General features: G+C 34.5%; 2 protein-coding genes across 2 annotated transcripts; both read right to left on the bottom strand.

Annotated features, from left to right (window-relative positions):
- Positions 1 to 1,757: 1,757 nt before the first annotated feature.
- Positions 1,758 to 14,982, bottom strand: LOC115455833 (mucin-22). The gene is made up of 5 exons (XM_037437193.1): positions 14,902 to 14,982; positions 13,451 to 14,110; positions 11,452 to 12,574; positions 4,817 to 5,375; positions 1,758 to 3,508 (listed from the first exon to the last, which is right to left on the bottom strand). The coding sequence occupies exons 1-5, from the start codon at positions 14,941 to 14,943 to the stop codon at positions 1,762 to 1,764; spliced, it is 4,131 nt and encodes a 1,376-aa protein (XP_037293090.1). The 5' UTR covers positions 14,944 to 14,982; the 3' UTR covers positions 1,758 to 1,761.
- A 3,582-nt stretch (positions 14,983 to 18,564) lies between these two features.
- On the bottom strand, positions 18,565 to 23,379 carry LOC119188943 (uncharacterized protein DDB_G0271670-like). The gene is made up of 3 exons (XM_037437220.1): positions 21,249 to 23,379; positions 20,892 to 21,110; positions 18,565 to 19,605 (listed from the first exon to the last, which is right to left on the bottom strand). Exons 1-3 carry the CDS (start codon positions 21,288 to 21,290, stop codon positions 19,288 to 19,290), a joined length of 579 nt encoding a protein of 192 aa, XP_037293117.1. The 5' UTR covers positions 21,291 to 23,379; the 3' UTR covers positions 18,565 to 19,287.
- Between the last annotated feature and the right edge of the window lie 355 nt (positions 23,380 to 23,734).

Below are 23,734 nucleotides of genomic sequence, written 5' to 3' on the forward strand. Positions count from 1 at the left end.
GCACTTCTATATAAAAGTTAATTGTCATTTTACCCTTTTTTATCTTACCCTACGTTCAATTAATTATGTCTAAGATCAGGTTCACTTGCTAGTAAATACGGTTTTCTTAGCCTTGTTAATGTCTCAAAAACGACTGAAATCAAAGTTATAAATCAAAGTATATTTATTTATAGAGTTATTTGCCAAAAGAGTTGTAGTTGTAGTTGCTTGAGTTTGGTAAAAATAGTACGAGGTCTATATAAATCAAGTATAATATCATATTAAATATACGCACTATAAGCTGGTCTAGTAAGTTATATATTGCTATTTCTTTCTTACCCTCACACTGCAATGGTTGATGACATTATATTTCTAATATTACGTCTCTTTTCTAATGCTTGTAAAAATTTAAGGAAAGGAGTACTTCCACTAAATTTCAAAATGTTATAGTTATATCTTGAATGAATTTTGATAATTCTCTATATACAAGTTTTATTGTGATGTAAATGGTGGCCCATGTTAGGATGTCGCGTTCCGGATTCAGCCTATGTATATCAAACATTTTGGCATTATTGTGTCAACTAACGAAGGATAAATACTCCTTTTTGTTAATACTTTCTGAACCCCACTTCATTTACTATAATATGTAGTGAGGTCATTTTTCTGTGCCCCTATAAGAAAAGAACTTATGCTTCAAAAATGAATTGAAGCGTCTAAAAAGGAAAATTTACTAGGGGTTATTTGAATTCAAATTTATGTCTCCTCATGGGTGTTTAAAGTTTAGCCTGGGTCCTGTACACTCTTTTAGTTTTATTTTGTGGGAAATAGTCAGTCACAAAAATTAAACGTTTCTTATTTAGCTGTTAGGGTAGTATGTATTTAAAGATGAGAGAGAGATAAAGTGATTGTGCGGTTGGGCGTTAGTTGACTTTTCTGGAATTCTGATTTACTTATAACATTAGAAGCTCATAATATAATCTTTGAACTAGCGGACACGACAAGATTTTCATATAATAAAATCGAGATTACTCCAGGAAAATAATCTTTATTTACGAATTTTTTAACCTAACAAAGTTTAAAAAAAAATAAATGATAAAATTTAATCTTCTGCATTATATATGTTTAAAAACATATAATAAACGTAGATAAATAAAAATATATCCCAAAAAGTGGCACCCAGCTGGCATCTAAATTCCTTTAACCTTCACGCCTCGAATTTGTTTTCTTTGCTCTTATATTCCTGTTTCAAAAAAGTTTCAAGACTTTTTCTATTTTTATTTAGAAATTTATTTTTATTATTTTAATTGTAACATTAATTACAACATGATTAAGTCAGTATATTACTTTTTCGGACTATTTTTCGAGCCGCTGTTCGTATTACGGTATAGAATTGCGCCCCACAAATGAAAAAGATTTTCCCCTGTTACTAGGATACAACATAGCTAGTAAAAGGTGTGCGTGTAATGTGTATGTGCGTGAATTATGTTGCATACTGCTAAAAAGGAGGTAAAGTGTGATTGGGGTTCTAAATAAAACTTAACAATAACGAAAAATGATTTCATTTTATACATTTATTTTTCGATAAATTTAACATGTAGGCAGACACGGATTCCATTAGACTCGACCATAATTGTAGCGCAATAATAATATATATTTTGAACCGAAGGAGTTTATTTTAAAGACGACGAGTCTCTTCCATTGTAATTAAAGTAGACGAGGTTGAAGACATAATAGTAACATTGTGAAACCATGAGAATACATATACAACAAGTTTAATTAATCTTAACCCGATGCAGTAGTAGTGCTGGTGCTAGAAGTGGTACTGTCAGTCGTGGAAGTTGTACTGTCGGTAGTTGATGTTGTACTGTCAGTCGTGGAAGTTGTACTATCAGTAGTCGATGTTGTACTATCAGTAGTTGAAGTTGTGCTGTCGGTAGTTGAAGTTGTACTATCAGTCGTGGAAGTTGTACTGTCGGTAGTCGATGTTGTACTATCAGTTGTTGAAGTTGTGCTGTCGGTAGTTGATGTTGTACTTTCAGTAGTTGATGTTGTACTATCAGTCGTGGAAGTTGTACTGTCGGTCGTCGATGTTGTACTATCAGTAGTTGAAGTAGTGCTGTCGGTAGTTGAAGTTGTACTATCAGTCGTTGAAGTTGTACTTTCGGTAGTTGATGTTGTACTATCAGTCGTGGAAGTTGTACTGTCGGTAGTCGATGTTGTACTATCAGTAGCTGAAGTTGTGCTGTCGGTAGTTGAAGTTGTACTGTCAGTCGTTGAAGTTGTACTTTCGGTAGTTGATGTTGTACTGGCCGTCGTGGAAGTTGTACTATCAGTAGTTGTTGTTGTACTATCAGTAGTTGAAGTTGTGTCGTCAGTAGTTGATGTTGTACTATCAGTAGTCGATGTTGTACTATCAGTAGTTGAAGTTGTGCCGTCGGTAGTTGATGTTGTACTGTCAGTTGTGGATGTTGTACTATCGGTAGTTGATGTTGTACTGTCAGTTGTGGAAGTTGTACTGTCAGTTGTGGATGTTGTACTATCGGTAGTTGATGTTGTACTGTCAGTTGTGGAAGTTGTACTGTCAGTAGCTGACGTTGTACTATCCGTAGTTGACGTTGTACTATCAGTAGTCGACGTTGTACTATCAGTAGTCGACGTTGTACTATCAGTAGTGGAAGTTGTACTGTCAGTAGTTGATGTTGTACTGTCAGTTGTTGATGTTGTACTACCAGTAGTTGATGTTGTACTATCAGTAGTTGATGTTGTACTGGCTGTTGTTGAAGTTGTGCCACCAGTTGTCGAAGTGGTGCTATCAGTTGTCGAAGTTGTGCTATCAGTTGTCGTAGTTGTACCATCGGTTGTTGAAGTTGTACTATCAGTTGTTGAAGTTGTACTGCCGGTTGTTGAGGTTGTACTGCCAGTTGTTGAAGTTGTACTGCCGGTTGTCGAAGTTGTACTCCCGGTTGTTGAAGTTGTACTATCAGTTGTTGAAGTTGTACTCCCGGTTGTGGAAGTTGTACTCCCAGTAGTTGATGTTGTACTATCAGTTGTCGAAGTTGTACCACTAGTTGTCGAAGTTGTACTACCAGTGGTCGAAGTTGTAGTACCACTTGTTGAAGTGGTACTATCAGTTGAAGAGCTTGTAGTTGTAGTAGAAGTTGGAGATGTAGTGGATGTACTTGTCGTTGTAGTTGAAGTTGAACTTGGGGATGCTGCAGATGTACTTGTTGAACTGCTCGATGTAGTAGTGGAAGTTGTTGTAGTCGTTGTTGAGCCGCCGGATGTAGTAGTGGTCGAATCACCGACAGTAGACGTTGAACTGTCAGTCGTAGTTGTTGAACTCTCAGTAGAAGTCGTTGTATCATCAGAACTATTTGAGGTACTGGTACTTGTAGAAGTAGGCGTTGTTGTCGTAGTTCTGGAACGCGTTGTACTTCTTGTACGTCGGCGGCATTTAGCTCCAGGTGTCATAGAACAGCGTCCATTGTTGCAGTAACGGAGCACGCCACTGCATCTTCTAGCAACCATTCTGTAGCCAACACATGTAACAGCTTCATGGCAACTGCGACATCTAGCTCCTCGCTGAAATAAATATTATGGATGGTTTATTTGTGTATGCGGGAAAGTTAACTCAACGTTAAAACTCTAGGCTTTAATATGGATTTTAAAGAAGAGTATGTAAGTATACATTAATATCAAACTTAATTATTTGGTGATCAGTTAAGACTAATACTGAATACTGTCTTATATTTAGACCAAGAAAGCCGTACTCTTATGGACAATGATATACAGAGTGCACCAGAACAGGACGATAAAAAAGCATCGGGAGAAAGACCTATGACGGCACGAAGAAGAAAGGAGCTTTCTTCTTTATCATATCTATAATAGTTCTCGAGTTCGGGTCTTTAAGTGCAAGTCTTGACCATTGGGGTTGGATTTCATCGGCAAGGATTACTCTCCAGGATGCCAAATTAGACCAGCTTGGCGGGACTGACTTACTCGAGGTGATGGACCCCCACTCGAGGTGATGGATGGATTTTAGAGACTTAAATCGTAGAGTAATATGATAACTGGTGCCAATTGTTTATAATTGTAATTAAGGCGTCTCAATAATAGATAACAAAGTTAATAAAATAATGATATAAATAAAACCAAATAGGTTTGCTTTTAAAGATAAATAATGAAATTCCTTAGTTAGCTATTTTTTCCTTATTTATTATTCTTCTTTAATAACTAATTCTGTTGATGTATTGGACTAGTCTAGCAAGTTTAATAAAATTTTGGCGTATTTTGTCAAGATTCTACAATGCTACAACACTAAATTTTTTTAACTTTTATTTGCATATTCCGTTATTTGATTAAAGTTAAAATGTGCATTAGCAAATATAATAGATTATTTTCAAAATTAGACCCTGATGTTCACTCTTTAAAGCACCTAACAAAATCAGAACATATTTATTGGATTGTAATATAATAATGAAACTCGATTTAAACTAATTCTTATTCTTACTTACAGTAAAACTATTATAAGAATCATAATATTATCTGAAATAAATGTAATTCTATTAGATCGACGTATCAGTCCCATGCTGTTTCATCAAATACCAGACTATTAGTCGTCGTGTTCTTTACGTCACTAAGATTATAGAACCTTCTGCGATGTACTGCTAAAGATTTAATTTGCTTTCATATCTATAACATGTTCACAGACCAGGTATTTTTTGGCTAATAGCTGATATATTTGCTCGATGGCATTTACGTTGTAATTATTTTTTTTTTTGTAGATTCTCTGATATTAACAATATTTTGTAAAAAAAAACATTAAATTTCTATTTACCCGATTCCCATAGCTGCATCTATTTCGACGAATGCCACTATATCCTCCCTGTTGACCTGAGGCCTGGCCACCGCCGTAATAGGGATAATATCCATAATAAGGTCTGTAAAAGAAAGTTTTTTCGGGTTTCTTTCCTTTTTGTGGTTGTACTTGATGATGGGATCCATGCTGTTTTCGAACTTCATGATGTTGAGATCCGTGCTGTTTCCGAACTTCATGATGTTGAGATCCGTGCTGTTTCCGAACTTCATGATGTTGAGATCCGTGCTGTCTTCGAACATCATGTTGTTGAGATCCGTGTTGTTTACCAGCGTTATGGTGCTGAGATTTTTGTTGTTGGTGAGATTTTTGGTGTTGGTGAGATTTTTGGTGTTGAGATCCGGGTTGTTGACCAGATCCCTGGCGTTGAGGTTTTTGATTTTGACGAGCACCTTGGGTTTGAGATCTGTGTTGCTGGCCAGATCTTTGGGGTTGAGATTTTTGCTTTTGTCGAGATTTTTGGTGCCGAGATTCGTTTTGTTGCCGTGCTCCTTGATGAGATGCCTGTTGCTGTCCGGCTCTCTTGCGTAGAGATGAAGCAAGTTGTTGCCGAGATTGATGATGCTGTGCTACTTGTTGTTTACGAGCTCCCTGCTGATGGGATTGTTGTTGTTGTCGAGCTCCGTTTTGATGATGTGTAGCATATCTCTTTTGACGGACAACTGGTAAACGGGAAGGTTCAAATTTAGGAAGTTTAAAAATACCGCTATCATTTGATTTGCCAGACGTTGGTGCTTCAGATTTTGTTTCAGAACTATTTGAAGAACTGCTGCTATTGCTGAGTTGCGTGCTAGCATCTTCAGCCAAAACTATTACTGATGCGAACTGTAACAAAATAATATTTTATGATAAAATTGTACCAATTATTATTTTCCTAACATTGAGCAATGTTTGTTCGGAAAGCATATAAAACATGAATTTCAACATTAATAAACGTCGCCTTTCTACAATTGACCATAATGTGTTTCAAGACCGTAAACTGGTTTAGTTATGGAAGTGATTTTCTAAATCTTATCTTTATTTTTAATAATATTATAAATGCGAACGTTTGTGAGAATTTTAGATGTTTTTTAGAAGTAAACGTGGAAACAGCTGAACGAGTTTGGGCGAGAATTAGCGCGGGGATAGACAATGTATTTGATTAACACATAGGCTACATTTAGGCACGTCGTAGCTTCTTCAGCTAAAACCGTTACTGAGACAAACTGTAACAATATATTTTTGATAAATTATAATTACTATTAAATAACATAAATTAATGTTTGTCCTATAAAAAAAATATGGCTATATAATAAAAAGATCTATCGAAGGGGTTGGCAGAGGCTCAACTAGTGCATTCATTTTCCGCTATGTGTATTCCGTCCCATTATGTATAGCGAGCCCCGGTCACAAATTTCAGGCTCCGGGCTGATACTGAGTAGAAAAACCCAATTGACTTTACCCGATCCGAGGATCGAACCATAGACCTCAGTACAGCAGTTGTACGTAATACAATAACGCCACCAAGGCAGATTTAAAAGATATCAATTGATAAAATAGAGAAGTTCTTTACACACGCGGAGGGTGTGATCTATGCCCTTAGATATTACATGTAATATGTAGGTTTGCACAAATCTAATTCATCTTTATCAGACCTACCTAGCGAACACAAAGCCCCAAGGTTCGACAAAGGTAGCGGCAAGGCAAAAGGACGCTCCCATTAAAACAGCGCGAAATATTAGACGTAATGACATATATGTGGGCGATTTATTTTAGAATAATATTCTACAACGTTATAATGTTTTGACGTGAAGAAATAAAAGTAGTTCATAGCTTACCAACGTTACAAGTAAGCAGATGTAAATTTTATTGAACTCCATGTCGCTAAGGAGACCGTATCGAAACCGTTGTCACTGATCCATGAACCACGTTGGTCCAAAAAATAGAAGTGGTTGTGGCTGATAACCACGCTTATATAGATAGCTTTATATTCACAATAATAATTATGATAATATGCAGAATAGGGGTGTCACCAAAGATGAGATTATAATTATTGACACAGTGGTATTTTATTCATGTATGTATTTTTTAAATTTTCGTTTTATTAAATATTTCAAACTTGGCCATAATTTGTGTATAATATACACATTAAAATAGTGGGTACTTCTGTGGTAGGATACGCGATTGACCGGGTTTCGTTTTTGTAACAACGTAGATTTTTTGCATTTTGAAATATAAAAACGCATAGAGCTTGGTCGATCTGAGAAGGCTTCTTTGTCCGCCTTGGTAGCTTCATTTAGATGTAACCAATGAAACTGTTCTTTCGAGTAGGAATAAAAATAAGAACACAATTCAATCCTTCCAATAAAATTATAAAAAAGTATTAGTTTTTGGCAGCGTATATCATTAAACGAACAAGCGAAACACTGTTATCAAGTGTTCTTATTGCGCTTGAAAACCTGTAATGTCATTACCATCTTGAAAATGGTAACATAGTTATTCATTGATACAATTTTATATAATATTTTTATAATTTTTAGATTGCGACAAATTTGAATTGGCCTCTGGTCTCATTTCAGTAAGGACTGGGTACTTTAATTCAATTTATATACTCCAAATTTAATAATCACAAATAGGTTTACCAACCCTAAGAATGATATGAAATATATTTGGATTATAGATCCAAATGACATAAGAATTGGCTCAGATACATCAAACATAATAATATCAAATTACAATACTATGAAGAGGGCTTTCATCTTATTGAAACGTTTCTTGTGTTCTGTCTTTATACTTTAAGAATGTGTATTGTTAGATCTTGAGAGTACAAGTAAACATGTGTTTTATGTAGTTGTGACGTATCAAATTGTAATGAGTATTGGGCTATGTCGATACACGTGTCATACAGCAAATAGATGCAAGGAATTTTCATGATAATAATTTAATAAAATTAATGTCTATTTCTGCCGCCAAGCAGCAGTGTGTACACATTGTTGTGTTCCGGTTTGAAGGACATTGTACCCAGTGTAACTACTGGACATAATAAGACTAAACATCTTACGTCTGATGATGGTGAGCTCAGTGGAATACCAATCAATACTTTGTAATTCAAGATGTTGGATGGTGTTTTTACAGTTTATGAGCGGTTGTATCGCTTACCATCAGGCGAATGGCATGCTCGTCTCGTCATTCAAAGCAATAAAAAAAAGATATGTGAGATGTATATTTACCTTATTACTTCTAAGTTACTGAATTAATAAAATATCTAAAAAAGTATACGCCGTAATAACTAGGCGAGAAATAGATTCCTTATTGAAGTTAACGTCTATTCCTGTTGCCTCTCAGTTCCTTAAGCACGTATAATATTGCGCTGTGGGTGTATGCGGCGGTGCCCTTCTTTAGAAACGTCTTTGCCTATCCGAGAAAAAGCCTTGCGCTTGGAGCCTTACGTGGTGTCAGATCTTTTCTTGGATTATCCGAGCTATTTTTTGTTCTTGCCAGCTGCTCTCCGTAGAGCAATTCGTCGCTACCACAATGTATTGCGCAGAGTATTCGTATCTAGTAAATTATTTTTTTTTATAACCTGTCATACGTTTATTAGCCCGCCGAGGGTCGGCTTATACAAACACACCGGCCTTTAGGGTGAGCGCTTTAGGCGCTCGCAACCCTTAAAAATTAAGTGACCATGTTTGGGGCAACCCACTAACGGGTTACAAACCTCGGCTCAGGATGACAACTCGGAGAGGATGAGATATCAACGATTATGGGATGAGTGTAATAAACAAACTATCTATTCTATTCGTTGGCACGCGGGCTGGAACTGGAGCTGGTCGGGGGGACGGGAAACGCGGCGAGGACGGAACTGAGGTCTTGTGGAGTGTGTGAATTTTAGGAACTCGTTTTACGGCGAATGGGCAGAGTCATAGGTCAAAATAGAATGCGCCCGTTTTAAGTATTTCTGAATGGTCGGTTGACAATAAAATGTTAATCGTTTTTACGACTAATGACCAGAGTGATGTTCTCTAGGTCGGTCAAAATAGAATGCGGCCGTCTCCATTTAGAACAATCGAATTGGGATCGATTTTAATAAAGCGTTAAAATAATGCCGATTTCCATATATTTTAGGCTTACTGCTACCATGGTTACACGAATTAATATTTGAAGTTTACGCAACCTGTGTTCATCCCGATTTCCATACATTTTAGGTTTACTGCTATCATGGTTACACGAATTGGTATTTGAAGTTTACGCAACCTGTGTTCACGCTGCCGTGTTTTATTTCCAAATACGTTCATAGGGCGCAATTAAAATTTCTATACAAAATTGTCTTAAAACGCATAACTTAACATATACTATAACGCTAAAATTCGTGCAAACTACTTTGATTTTTAATGAAAATGTTGCGATAACACATATACGAGTAAGTTTGTGCTATAGCTAAGTTCTCTCCAATTTTGAGATTTGTTGATTGAGTGCCGAGGATATTACTAACAAAATTTATTTATTATTAATTATTAACAAATCTAAATATAGTTATGTGTTTAATAACTTTAAATACATTTTTTAATAATTTTAATGTTAAAATCAGCTCTTATTATTGATTGAACTAGGCTGGACACATGTTGTTTGTATTACTTAGAGGATTTAGGCTTTAGTCCACAACATAGGCCTCTCCACCAAGCCAAACATAACAGGATGCACAACACAAATTAATACCTTCAATAATGGTTATTTGCTAAAGTGTTTATTTTTGACAATAATTATAATCGACGTTAATAGTTCGAAGTTTCTACATTTATCCGAATAAAGAAAGAAAGGACATATGGTCATATGAAAAAACGTTACCTAGCTATTATAGACTAGGCTATTATCAAGAGTCTGTTTCTCAGTGCTTTTAGCACGATAGTCTTTACAGTCCGCAGTATTATAGAGTTCCCAGTGTTAACCTTTTTAAAAAATATCAATTTTTAAGACAGTCAGACGACTGTCTTAAAAATTGTTCTCGACAGCTACAGGAAAGCTAGACAGCTTGATGGATAGGAGACTGGTGATTGAGCACAGGGACCCGTTATACATTGAACATTGCATTACTAAATTAAACTACATATTTATCTTCTTGAAGATAACACTTTATGATGAGTTAATTGAACCGTAGCTTAAATGTAAAATAAAAAGTTTACGTTACAAACAAAATAAATATCAATAAAAGTAATTTTAATTTTCTATCGCGCTCTATTGCTGCTCCTATTACTTCAAGAGAATTAAGTCATCGCATAGGAAATATACTTTTAGTCAGAAATACATTCACGCATGCGTCATATTCGCATTTAACAACGCAATGATTAAAACACCAGAAAAGTAAAGCATTCGTTATTCTTGAATGTTTTTTGGCATAATGCTAGCAGAAGTAAAGAGGAGCATGTGGTTTGATTTATTAACGCAATGTCAGAATTATTCATTAATTGTTAATGCAATATCATAATTATCATGAATTGCTATAGCAGTAGGCAAAGGAGTGCTATGATTTGCTAATATTGAGTTAAGACTTTACTTTAGTTGGCGGTCATAAAAAAAGTAAAAAAAATATGTATTTGCCGACAATATTATTATGACACTGACAATAAATAGTAAAGTAGTAGTGCGGTCTAGCGCACTGTGCGACCTCATATTATTTGTGAATACAGGTATAATAATTTTTTATCCAGTCAGATTGAATATGGACAGAAAAGTTTGAGATAAATCGGTCCCCCGGGCTTTTCCCTAATTGCCTCTTTCTAGAATTCTGATGGATCATTTATAAAGTTCCACAAGTGTATTGCTTTTTTCTGTGCATTATTAAGTAAATACAAGCAAACATTACTAGATTGTTCATATATCTTATAATATCAGTAGTTTGTTCTTCTTTTCATTACCTAAAATTAATTTGAGGGTTATATAGATTTTATTTTTTCTTATTAATACATAAGTAAGAACACTATTAGAAAATAATTAAAATCAAAATACCATGTATTTTTCTTAATTTCATATATTAGGTACGTAGGACTTCAATGAATATTAATAATAGAATCCAACAAAATACTTATTGAAAATTGACGTTATAAGTGAAATTTAGACAATTAAATTGAACACAACATCAAAAGCTGTTAGTGAATTCATAAATATTAAAGTAATCAACGTAAAGTTGTAATGACTATTTCACTAGATAAACAGAGATTTTTATTGAAACATTGTTTAACATGACAATATAGTACAATCAACATATAATAAGTTTTATGATCTAAATGAACATTATTCCCATTAAAAAATATTGCAAAATTATTCTGAACCAGAGCAGTTTATTCAGAATACTCGTCCTCTTCGGTTGTAGTTGTAGATGAGGTTGAAGAGCTGGAGCTATCTGTTAAAAAATTTGGATTATCATTTTAGCTAAAAATACTGCTAGCCGTTGTGTTGGGGATGGAATCTGAAATAGTACTTTGGTTAGCATAAGAGCTCAATATCGTGGAGAAGATAGATATTCATCGCTATATACTACCAAAAATTAAAGAATAATGATTGATGATTACGACAAAATAGTACAACAATGTAAGGCTATCAGAGTAAGTTTTATTTTTAGCTCGATGCAGTAGTAGTGCTGGTGCTAGACGTTGTAGAAGTAGTACTGTCAGTTGTTGAAGTTGTACTGTCAGTAGTTGAAGTTGTACTGTCAGTTGTGGATGTCGTACTATCAGTAGTTGAAGTTGTACTGTCAGTAGTTGAAGTTGTACTGTCAGTTGTGGATGTCGTACTGTCTGTAGTTGATGTTGTACTGTCTGTAGTAGAGGTGGTACTATCAGTCGTTGAAGTTGTACTGTCAGTTGTAGAAGTTGTACTATCTGTAGTAGAAGTGGTACTATCGGTTGTTGAAGTCGTACTATCGGTTGTTGAAGTTGTACTACCAGCTGTTGAAGTTGTACTAGCGGTTGTTGAAGTTGTACTATCGGTTGTTGAAGTTGTACTACCAGTCGTCGAAGTAGTACTATCACTTGTCGATGTTGTACTTCCAGAGGTTGAAGTTGTACTACCGGTTGTTGAAGTTGTACTATCAGTTGTTGAAGTGGTACTACCAGTGGTAGAAGTAGTGCTATCAGTAGTTGATGTCGTACTACTGGTTGTTGAAGTTGTACTACCAGTAGTCGAGGTGGTGCTATCGGTTGCAGAGCTTGTGGTAGTTGATGAACCGTCAGATGTAGTGGTCGAACTTCCACTAGTTGTTGTAGTGCTGTCAGTAGTAGATGTTGAATCGTCATTGGTAGTGGTTGAATCGCTAGTAGTAGTTGTTGAACTATCAGTAGTAGTAGTTGAATCGCTAGTAGTAGTTGTTGAACTATCAGTAGTAGTAGTAGTTGAATCGCTAGTAGTAGTCGTTGTACTGTCAGAAGTAGATGTTGAACTTTCAGTAGTAGTGGTTGAGTCGTCAGAAGTACTCGTTGTATCACTTGATGTTGTCGTGGTACTACTATTTCCACTAGAAGAAGTAGTAGTTGTGCTGTCTGTTGTACTAGTAGTAGTAGACGTGGGCGTCGTCGTAGATGTTCTAGAACGTGTTGTACTCCTTGTGCGTCGGCGACATTTAGCTCCAGGTGTCATAGAACAGCGTCCATTATTACAGTAACGGAGCACGCCACTGCATCTTCTAGCAACTGCTCTGTTGCCAACACATGTCACAGTTTCATGGCAACTGCGGCATCTACCTCCTCGCTAGAATAAAATTAATTAAATATTACTAGTGTTATCAGTAAATGCGAAAAAGAAAGCTGTTGATTTATTATCGTTATGTTATACGATGGGACGTAACTCACGCATAAACTTTTTTATTTTGTCTTTTATTGATAGATTGATCTTAGAGAGACGTCATGAGCTTATTTAATTGATAATATTAATTAGTGTTTATTTAGTTTAATGAAGATATAAAATTATATACAATCACTATCCGAATATTTTTTGAAGAATATCTTATACTACAATGAAAAATATCTGTGTAATATAAGTTATTTCGACGGTCCCTACGTATAGTATCGAATTTGCAAAATGCAATACTTTGCGTAGGGAGGGACTGTCGATATTTAAACGATCCTTATTAAAATGACCTGCATTTATTTAAGGCAATAAGGATCGAAGTGCTTATTTCCTTGGTGATTAACACTAAACATACCATGTTTATTTCACGCCCCCTACGTAAAGTATTGCATCTGCAATATGCAATTTTGCAGATTCGATATTTTACGTAGGGACCGTCGATTTATATTCTGCGTTCTAGTATTAAAAATGCAATTGTTTATGCTCAGAATTCGAAGAGCGGGTGGATGTAAGACAAGTGGCTGCTCATAAAAACTAACATTGTAATATGCTAGAAAAAGTTGTTGCGCTGTACATTAATTGGAATTGAATTTATGTAAGTAGAAGAATATAAGACATTGAAGGACATCTTTAGATATAATTCATCAGTGGGAATTTGGACCACTTGTTCGTGTGTCATTACTAATGTAATATCTAATGATATAAATACCGGTTTAGGAAAATTCTCGTTTTTTTCCAGAATATTTGACTCTATTTTTTAGCAGTTATTTTACTTACGCGATTTCCATAGCTACATCTATTCCAACGATTTCCGCCTTGACCAGAGAGCTGACCACCGCCATAATATGGGTATGCGTAATAAGGCATGTAAAAGAAAGTTTTATCGTCTTTTTTTCTGTTTTGTTTTCGAACTTGATGTTGGGATCCGTGTTGTTTCCGAACTTCATGATGTTGAGATCCTTGTTGTTTTCGAACTTCATGACGTTGAGATCCTTGTTTACGAGCTTGGTGTTTAGATTTGTGTTGTTGGCGAGCTTTCTGGTGCTGGGTTCCACGTTGTTGACCAGATCCCTGGCGTTGAGACCCATGTTGTTGACGTGCTTCTTGGTGAGATAAACGTTGTTTTCCAGTAGCCTTGCGTTGAGATGATGCAAGTTTTTGCCGAGACTCATGATGCTGAGCTACTTGTTGTTTACGATTTCCCTGTTGATGGGATTGCTGTTGTTGTCGAGCTTCTTTTTGATGATGCACAGCATATCTCTTTTGACGGGCAAGTGGTAAACTGGAAGGTTCAAATTTAGGAAGTTTAAAAATACCGACATCATCGGATTTGCCGGACGTTGGTGCTTCAGATTTTGTTTCAGAACTATTTGAAGAGCTGCTGCTATCGCTTAGTTGCGTGCTAGCATCTTCAGCCAAAACTATTACTGATGCGAACTGTAACAAAATAATATTTTATGATAAAATTGTACCAATTATTATTTTCCTAACATTGAGCAATGTTTGTTCGGAAAGCATATAAAACATGAATTTCAACATTAATAAACGTAGCCTTTCTGCAATTGACTATAATGTGTTTCAAGTCCGTAAACTGGTTTAGTTATGGAAGTGATTTTCTAAATCTTATCTTTATTTTTAATAATATTATAAATGCGAACATTTGTGAAAATTTTAGATGTTTTTTTAGAAGTAAACGTGGAAATAGCTGAACGAATTTGGGCGAGAATTAGCGCGGGGATAGACAATGTATTTGATTAACATATAGGCTACATATATCCTGGTAATTAGCTCCCGTGGAAAATAATCGAAATTTTTAAATGATGGCGCTGGCGTCGTTCTCATGGCATTGTACATTACTACAGCTATTTAGGAACTTTGGTACTCGGGAAGGCATTTCGTGCTGGTGAAGTCGCGAGAAATTTCTAGTTACAAACTAGTGAATTAATTAAATATAGATATAACTGGTCTAGCAATATGGAAATAGATTTTATCCGAAGTCTTATTATCCGACGTGCATATACGAGTGGTAATCTCAGATGCAAAGCTTATTGAATTTAAATGCTAATACAATGAACGGAGAATTAAGTCTCATTTAATTCCAATAGCTCCTAGTTATGCGTCTTTGTGTTCTATTATGGTGATTTCGTTTTAAGAAAAAATAATGAAGATAAAAATTTTAATGGATTAAAATGTAGTAGTAAGACAGTATTTTAGAACTATCAGCTCACCAACGTAATGAATAAGCAGTAGTAAAACTTATTGAACGCCATGACGCCGAGGAGACTGTATCGGAGCCGTTGTCACTGCGCCATGCACCACGTTAGTACAAAAATTTGATTTGGAACGTTGCTTATATATATGAAGTTAAGTTATAAACAATATTATAATATTATGCATCTAGATGAATAGGGGTGTCAGAATAAATTGTACATAAAATTATTTATTCAAATTACTGTTCGCAATGCTTAATTAAGATTAGTTTGTATTGTATTCTGTTTTCAAAAATTACAATATGTTGAGCATGTTTTCCCAATTAAAGAGAATATGCGATGAAATTTAAATATCTGGTTTTTATTTTTTTTACGAAGGTTTCGAATGTTTTGCAGCACTTCGAGGTAACGAGACAGACTGAAGTGTTGATGGTTCGAAAAGTTGATGGTAAAATTCTACCTTTAATGTTGAATTATACAAATTGTTAGTTGTTATTTGTGGTCCGATCTACGCAGAAAGAGCTTAAATTATCTTGAGGTCTGCCAGCAGGTCTATTTGGAACCCGAATTATTTAGATATATAAATGGTTCCAGGCAAATTAAATTTATTTTTTAATAATAATCACATATTGATGGTTGAAAGGCTAATTGACTTAAGTAAATTTTTTTTTCGATAAATTTTAACTAGTTAAAGACACAGAAAAAAGTGCTGATTTTAAATATGTATGAAATTTAGTGCCGCAAAAAAAATTTGCATAAGAAAATTAGAGTTTCAATCGTGGATATATTTACATTACTTACATATATTTTCGTACAACTATGTATCTACTGCGCTTACAGATTGAGGATCTCATGGTATGATAGCGCGATTATCAACATATAGCTACTTTCGTTATCTGTCATGTATTATGTATATAACTGTAATCTTTTTGCCCCGTCCTAACATAGAATCGACTTCCACTCAGTGAGGTCGCTGTGACTACATAACTGTGATGTAATCAATGAGATAATATTATCATTAAAATGTAAGTAATAAGTAAAATTTTGCAGTTCGTATTGAAGTTTGAATAAAGTTGGAACAATGAAGATTTAATTTAATGACCGTTAAGGTATGTTTTTTATTTTAATTTAGGCTTCACCTCATTCAAATGCGCAAAAGATACATTCTCATACTAAAGATAAAAATAAATAAATCTAGACTTGTAGAAGTCTAATACAAGCTTAGGCTTGGATAAATGACTTGTAAAACACCACAAACGAGTCGCAGTATAATATTTCTCGGACACAGACGGTATAATAGCATTATTGTATTAAATCCATAAGTTTTATGAACATTATTTACGACAACCCTGTAGGATAGTGATATGGAATAGAATCAAATAACGTAAGAATGACGCCGGGCTCCGATACCCTATAATATCCAAATAACAATAGTGTGAAGGGGGCTTTCATCTCATTGAAACATTTCAAGTGTTCTCCCTTTATTCGTAAGAATGTGGATTGTTAGATCTCGAGAGTAAACATGTGTTTATGCAGTCGTGACATATTAAATTGTATTATGATAGATTGATCCACGTGTGATATAGCAGCAGATACTTCAATTAGATAAGCTGTCCCGTGATAGGGTTAATCGTCAATTACGTTAGTTAGGTACAGTCAGCCACAAAATTAACTGAACTATTTCAAAATTTCGAAATGCTCTTACATATTAACTTCAACTGAGATATTCCCTTTTGTATATAAAATAAAGCCAACCCTTTGAATTTTATATTACTTAGAAAAAAAACGATTGTTGATAAGGACAAAAGGCTATTTGAATTTTTTTATTTGTTAAATTATTTTTGTGGCTCACTGTACTTATACATGTATTGTTACAGGAGAGTGTATTAACAAGTAATTCGGTCACCTGTTGGTAAATGGTCCTCCTATGAATATAATGAAATGGAATTCTATAATTATTCATTAACCATTGTATTAGATACAAGAGGTTGTTTGGGGTACGCCTTTCTAGACCAAGCTTGTACTAGGGACAAGAAATATTGACGCTTGAAATTATTAATGTTTGACCTTCCAAAATACGACCATACCCGTCATACTACCCTTTGTTAGATGTTAAAATAAAAAACGCAATATTTTTTACTCTTAGTTTTAAAACCGGTTACCATCTGTACGATTGTGATCATAAGTCAACCAAAATAATTATTATGGACTACATAAAGGCCGAGACATAGAAGTCAATTGCAAGAATTATAAAATTTAAGCAAATTTTGCGTTGCCTTGGTAATTTAGCATTCAAGGATAGAATCAAAGTATATTAAAGCTATATACATAAATTTAACACCAAGTGTCAAATTTATTGTTAAAAAAATTTGCACGATATATGTATATTTTGGAGGTGTTGTTGAGGCAATCTTTGTTTCTAAACATCACCACAAATTACATTTATAACTTGAAATAAAAACTCACAACTAATATTTTTGATCGCTAATCATTATATTTATTATAAAAAAACATTGAGGTGATCTGAGTGTTTTCAATCCATCCGCGATGTGAATATCGGCTAAAAGTATGAGAGAGATAGAACTATTGTGATGTCGGTCGTTGTATTCCTAGAATTGATTGGCCCTCTTCACAATATTGCAGAACCGGATTGGCTCGGCAATGCTACTCGGTACGTTTTTGTTTCTACTCATTACAGACTTACTAAAAAAAAGACATGCATTAGCCGCGCAATCATTTAATTGTCTCTATTTACTTGGACGGACGGACGACTTAAAATAGGCGGTGGATAACGGATGGATGCTGGATGCTTGGACTCACTTGGGGATGCTAGCATTCAGCAGCGGATGGCAATAAGCTGTTAGAGTGAATAGTGATATATTTTTTTATTTGTTAAGAATATTATATCAGTGTAATTGCTGGACTTTATGAAAATTAGCATCTTATTTAGGGTGACGAGTGTATTGCGATATTGTTGTTACTTTTGAGGGGTAGTGGTTTCACTTATCAGGCGAGCAGCTTTGCTTCTTTCATCATTCGTTTATAAAAAAACTTGGTAGGATTAAGGATAGAAAGCATCGAGGGATCAACGTTAGGCCCTTTGGAGTTATGGTAAACATCGGGCAACCGCTTATCGTAGTCTTATTTGTTGATGAGAATCCGTAATCCACCTCTGTCACCGTCCACTGGATCATGGCCTAGATTTTTTTTATTGCTTTGTATGAAGAGACTAGCTTGCCGTTCGCCTGGTGGTAAGCGATATGACCGCCCATAAACAATTGAAACACCATCCAATACCTTGAATTACAAATTATTGTTTGGTATTCTACTGCGCTCGCCATCCTGAGACATGAGATGTTAAGTCTTATTTTGTCCAGTAGTTACATTGACTACATACTGTTGATTGGCGGCATATACATTGCGGTGGCACCCAGCCAGGACTCTCCTATATGACAGACCTACCACCAGTAAATTATTTAATTAATGAACCTGGCAAATTCTCATGAATTAAGCTTATTTCTATCCACTTTTCCAATATCTCTTTAACATATGACACAGTATTTTTGTAAACACTAGATTTCATATTTATGTAATATGCTTTGACGTAGTCCATAATACGAATATATTATTTATTTGTTATAAAGGAACAAATTTAATTGAGGGACGCTACATTTTTGAGAATGACTCCAAACATTTGCATTATGTTTCAATAAAAAAATATATATAGTATTAATCGCAATATTTATTTTTAATGAAATGATTATTATCAATGTTATATTAATAAATCTAATTTATAAAAAATGATTATGAAGGTTAGAAATCATGTTACAAACATAGTTTTTCTTTGTAATAACTTTTTAACATTTTTCTGATAATATATTTTTTTATTTATATGTACTTATCACACAAAACCACAAATTTATAAAACTTTGAAGGTAATAAAATTCTACATATATTTTTATGATTGTTCTGGAAAATGTTATATAATGTTATGAGGAGACTTCGAATTCATTAAATTTGGTAATAACATTAGTAATTGTATCCCAGAATAGGTTGAAAATTATGTCAGTAAAATTGCTGGTAAACGGCAAATTCAATTTAATATTACATAAAAAGGCAATGTATAAAGCAAAATGAAATCCTTCCACCTTTTTCAATAAACTGGGTAAAGAAAATGGGCCAATCAGAAAAAAGTATTTTGACATACTTGATTAATTTTATTAGTTCAATCTCGGAATCAGATCGAAGATAAAGATTGGGATTCTTTATTGAAAACAACCGTTTATGCACACCCGACTGAATAGCAAAGATATATTTTATTACACTATTAAGATTAAATATACTACTACAGGTCAATAAAATCATAAATATTTTATCTAAATGATCAGATTTTAATACGATTGATTATTCTGTATAGTCCTCCGCTTCGGTTGTAGTTGAAGTTGACGAAGTTGACGAAGTTGAAGAAGTTGAGGAGGCTGTCGATGTAGTAGATGCTGTAGAACTAGTACTATCACTTGATGTACTAGTAGAGGAAGTTGAAGTAGTACTAGTGTCAGGAGACGATGATGACGAAGTCGTAGTTGTACGGCATTTACCGCCAGGAGTGGCGGAACAACGACCGCGGTTGCAGTAACGAGACGCTCCTGAGCATCTTCTGATGATGGCTCTGCCGCTTGGTAGGCACTGAATCACTTCATTGCAACTGCGGCATTTAGATCCCTGGAAGAATAATTTAAAATATTCACTCGCAAAGCACATGAGGCTGTTGGTCCTGCGTCTGATCTCTCTTCAGTCATGTCTGATCTCACCAGACTATGCGATTAATATTAAACTATTTTTCGGATTTTTATACTTTAATTTTCTCTCGACGTTTCGTGGTCACGGGGGGGACCCAGGTGTTAGTTATCCGCCAAGTCAAAGTTACAACATCTACCTACATTTCACAATTATACAACTTTTTAAATTTTAGCTATTGGTAGTTCATTCTGGGTAGATCGGACCACCAACAGCTAAAATTTAAAAAGTTAAGACTGCCTCGGTGGCGTATTTGTACTGCATGCGTGGTACGATAGCGCTCTGAGGTCTTGGGTTCGAGTCCCGGGTCAGGCAAAGTTTTGGGTTTTTCTGCTCAGTATCAGCCCGGAGTCTGGAATGTGTGCCCGATATGGCGATAGGCTCGCCCCCTATCATCGTGGGACGAAACACACTAGGCGAAAAGTGGGTGCTCTGGTTGCGTCTCTGCATATCCCTTCGGGGATAAATGCGTTATGTCGTGTGTGTGTGTGTTAAGAATTGTTACACTTAACTAAATGCCGCAATTGGTTTTTTCCACTATAAAAATCCCACCTGCCATTTGTCGGGATAAAAATAACCTAAACCTAGTTTTTGACTTAGGTTTGTGCTAATTTCCATCCAGATTGTTTCAGCGTTCTATGTGTGCTAAAAATATCTTAATATTCCAAAATTGCACATTTAAATTGCATAGTGGGATATTATAAAATGACTCTTATTTTCAACTAGATACCACGACAGACTTTGTCCAGTCTTAGCTATGAATATTCAATATGAATTGCGGTTTTTAATTTAGTTTCTACTCAAATCCATTATGGGAACTAAACTGATATTTCAACATTCACATTCATCAAATGCGCGAACTGTGAAATGCACGAAATTAAAATAGTCGTTAAGTTTTCTGAAATTTTCTAATTTTCTTAATTTTTCTTGTAAGAACCTTCTACAAACTGTTGGAAACTAAAAAAAAATAATCAAATTAGTTAAGTTGCTATGCAGTTATGGCGTGAACTAGGTAAATAGGGATCTATTTTTATATACATAATATTATATAGATAATGCCGTTACAAATCTTCAATACAAATGTTAACTTCGATTAAATTTAACTGCTAATCTATTTAAGATCAATTGATACGTTCGTAAATTAGGACTTCTACTTAGACGCTTAATTTAAATGAACAATTGTTATTTAGAATATTATTAAGTATACTTACTCGACTACCAACGCTGCACGCGGCTCGACGAGGAGCAGCCTTTTGTTGATGTTGCTCAGGGGATCGTTTGTGACGAGATGGCGGGTGACCAGGGCCAAATGCTGGAAACTGCGGCGGGCCTGCATGGCTGGAGTCATTAGCAGGGGCTGATTCTGAGCTATTCGATGCGGCTGCGATTTCAGTAGAAGATTCCTCAGCTAACACTATTGCTGAAGCAAACTAAAAAAAAAAATTATAATCTTTTTTTAATTTCGGGTAAACTAAAAAAAAAATGGAATCGTTTACCTAGAATATGATACATCCAGCATTTTTATACTTGTATATTAAATAAGTTTGATGAATTCTTTTTATACTAACTAGTATTACACTGAAGCAGGTTAGGATCGCCTTGGTAGTCATCGTGGTCGTATCTCTAATGACTTCCTGTTCTTTCAGAAGTGTTGCTATTTCTTCAAAACTTACTTTATATAGAATTGTACTACAATAATTATGGAAATGACTTCTGCTCAATAGATAAAAGGGATGTTCTTAGAAAATATCGATACTGTATGTCATGGGCGCGACACGGCTTGGAGAGATATTAATTTATTTAACACGTTGGTCGTTAAACTGAAATGTACCAAATCTAGGAAAAACGCCTTTGGTCTCGTTGGTAAAATGATAATTATAATAAGTTTTATACATTTAATTTCAGAAATATTTTTCAACACGCAAAAAAATTAATCACTAATAATTATACTAACACAAGCTTTTATTTGATTACGAAAGTTATTGGATGTGCTCCAAATATCGATAAAAAATCTATTAATCAGTCGAAATATTGAAAATAATTAAATAATACTAAGAACATATTTCAATATTTGAGAAAAAATATTGCTTCTCAGCACTGATTTTTACGTAAACAATGTAGAATATGAATTGACAATAAGCTAAGCATTGTATCACAAAATACGTTAGAAAGTGGTTGTCATTTTATTGAAATACGACTAAGCCTTTGAGCTAAACAAATGTTCACGCATGAATGAGTTATATGAAATATTATGTTTGTAAAACGTGACATACATACGTGGTTTCTGATGAAATGTCAAGTTACTGAAGTATTTGCTATTCAAAAGCAAATTTTGTAGTAAATGAAAAACAGTTTCTTTTGCACAAATATATTCTCTTTTCAAATAAATGTTTATGATATCATATCATATTATTTTGGGACAATTGTTGGAATATTTTTTTTTATTGGGGCATATGAGCATACGGTTCACCTGATAATAAGTGATTACCACCGCTCATGAACATCTGCAATACCAAGAGTCATAGTGATGCGTTGTCGGCTTTTTAGGTGGGAATACGCACTTGTTGTGAAGGAAATTTATACTTTTAATAGAAAACATATTAACATTTTTAATCATTATCAACAAAGCCTTATTTCTTTATTGAAGTTAAATTTTTCTCGAATAACTTTATCTGGTAATTGGCAAAATTAGCCCTCAGTAATGTGGCATTTAAGTTAAGTTATTGGTTTAGATCTAAAATAATTATTACAATTAGTGTAAAGCTGCAATTGTGTCAACAGGCGAGAGATCTCTTATCAGTCGACAGTCTATCTGGATGCTACTTCATTATGGAAATGACTTCTCCTCAATAGATAAAAGGGATGTTTTTAGAAAATATCAATACTGTATGTCTTGGGGCGACACGGCTTGGAGAGATATGGTGAGTGCACCATCAGGTGCAGTGGAGTTACTTAGCTTAGAGCTTATATAAAAAGTAACCGCATGGTATTTGAAATTCCAGAAGATTCAAAGATAATTCCTTCCTCGATCCATACATGTTTTATTTCCGCATTCATGCTTTTTTGGTACTGCATGTTTTATGATGATGATCTTCATTCAATCTCTTAACACCAAATTATTCATTTGTTGTTTTGCTGGTATACTACGAAATATTGTTACGAGCAGGCGTTTCTCCTAATCGCAAATGGTAACCTTAATCCATTGCGTTAAAGGATAATGTTCTCGTTGCGGACCCTTAATTAGAATAGGAATTGAGAAGGGATGAGGGATTTATTGCGACAAAGCTGTCCACATTTTACTAATTGGTCTATCATTTTGTTATTTGTATACTAATCCTCTACTAACTACTACTTATTTACTAATCAATCATTACAATTATTAACCTAAAATATTTTGCTTGCATAGTTCAGTTTAGGATCGCATAGTAACGAGTTCTTTTGTTTTCTAAGCGGTTGTATCTTCTATAAGATTCCGTCTGGATAGATATTATCGCTTTTTCTATTTATATTGCGACGCGGCTATGTACTAGTTTAAAAGGTTTATTTGAGCTTCTAATTTTCAGCATGACGAGCACATTACCGAGAAATAATATAAATTATTATTTTAAGTTATTCAAATAAGTAATTTGATTAATAGAAGCCAAAAAATAAGTGTATCACTTATGTAACTACCTGTTATCTGCGTAAAAAATCATTATTGTATATTGATTAGGTGAAGAGACTCTTTCTGTTTCTTTTTTGGTACTATCTCAAAAGGACTTCGCTCTTAAGTTAACTCAGCATGTACATGTTTTTAACTACATGACTTCTGAAATAAAACAAGTACCTTTAAAACGATTTCTTATGTTTATGCAAATGTTAGACATCGAAATAAAACTATTTTTATAATTATAGCGCGGTTTATAGTACATTATGATTTTCTTCCGACGTTTCGCAAACTTCGCAGCCTTCATGGTCACGGGCCGGAATGAGGTGTATGTTTGAAAAGTCAACTTTACTAGATCTACCTATATTTATCAATTATATAAATAAAAAAAAATGAAAAATCCTTTTT

This window comes from Manduca sexta, chromosome 10 (genome assembly GCF_014839805.1).
Source record: "Manduca sexta isolate Smith_Timp_Sample1 chromosome 10, JHU_Msex_v1.0, whole genome shotgun sequence".
NCBI lineage: Eukaryota > Metazoa > Arthropoda > Insecta > Lepidoptera > Sphingidae > Manduca > Manduca sexta.

Bases quoted from the DNA above. Each gene is read 5' to 3' on its own strand.
- LOC115455833 (XM_037437193.1), bottom strand. From the start codon at position 14,943: ATGGCGTTCAATAAGTTTTACTACTGCTTATTCATTACGTTG. The intron at 14,111-14,901 runs GTGAGCTGATAG...ATTTTGTTACAG, and splicing joins ACTGCTTATTCATTACGTTG to TTCGCATCAGTAATAGTTTT. The intron at 5,376-11,451 runs GCTAAAAATAAA...TCTACGCAAGAG, and splicing joins CAGCACTACTACTGCATCGA to AGCCGGACAGCAACAGGCAT.
- LOC119188943 (XM_037437220.1), bottom strand. From the start codon at position 21,290: ATGACTACCAAGGCGATCCTAACCTGCTTCAGTGTAATACTA. The intron at 21,111-21,248 runs GTTAGTATAAAA...TTTTTTTTTTAG, and splicing joins CCTGCTTCAGTGTAATACTA to TTTGCTTCAGCAATAGTGTT. The intron at 19,606-20,891 runs GTAAGTATACTT...TTATTCTTCCAG, and splicing joins CGTGCAGCGTTGGTAGTCGA to GGATCTAAATGCCGCAGTTG.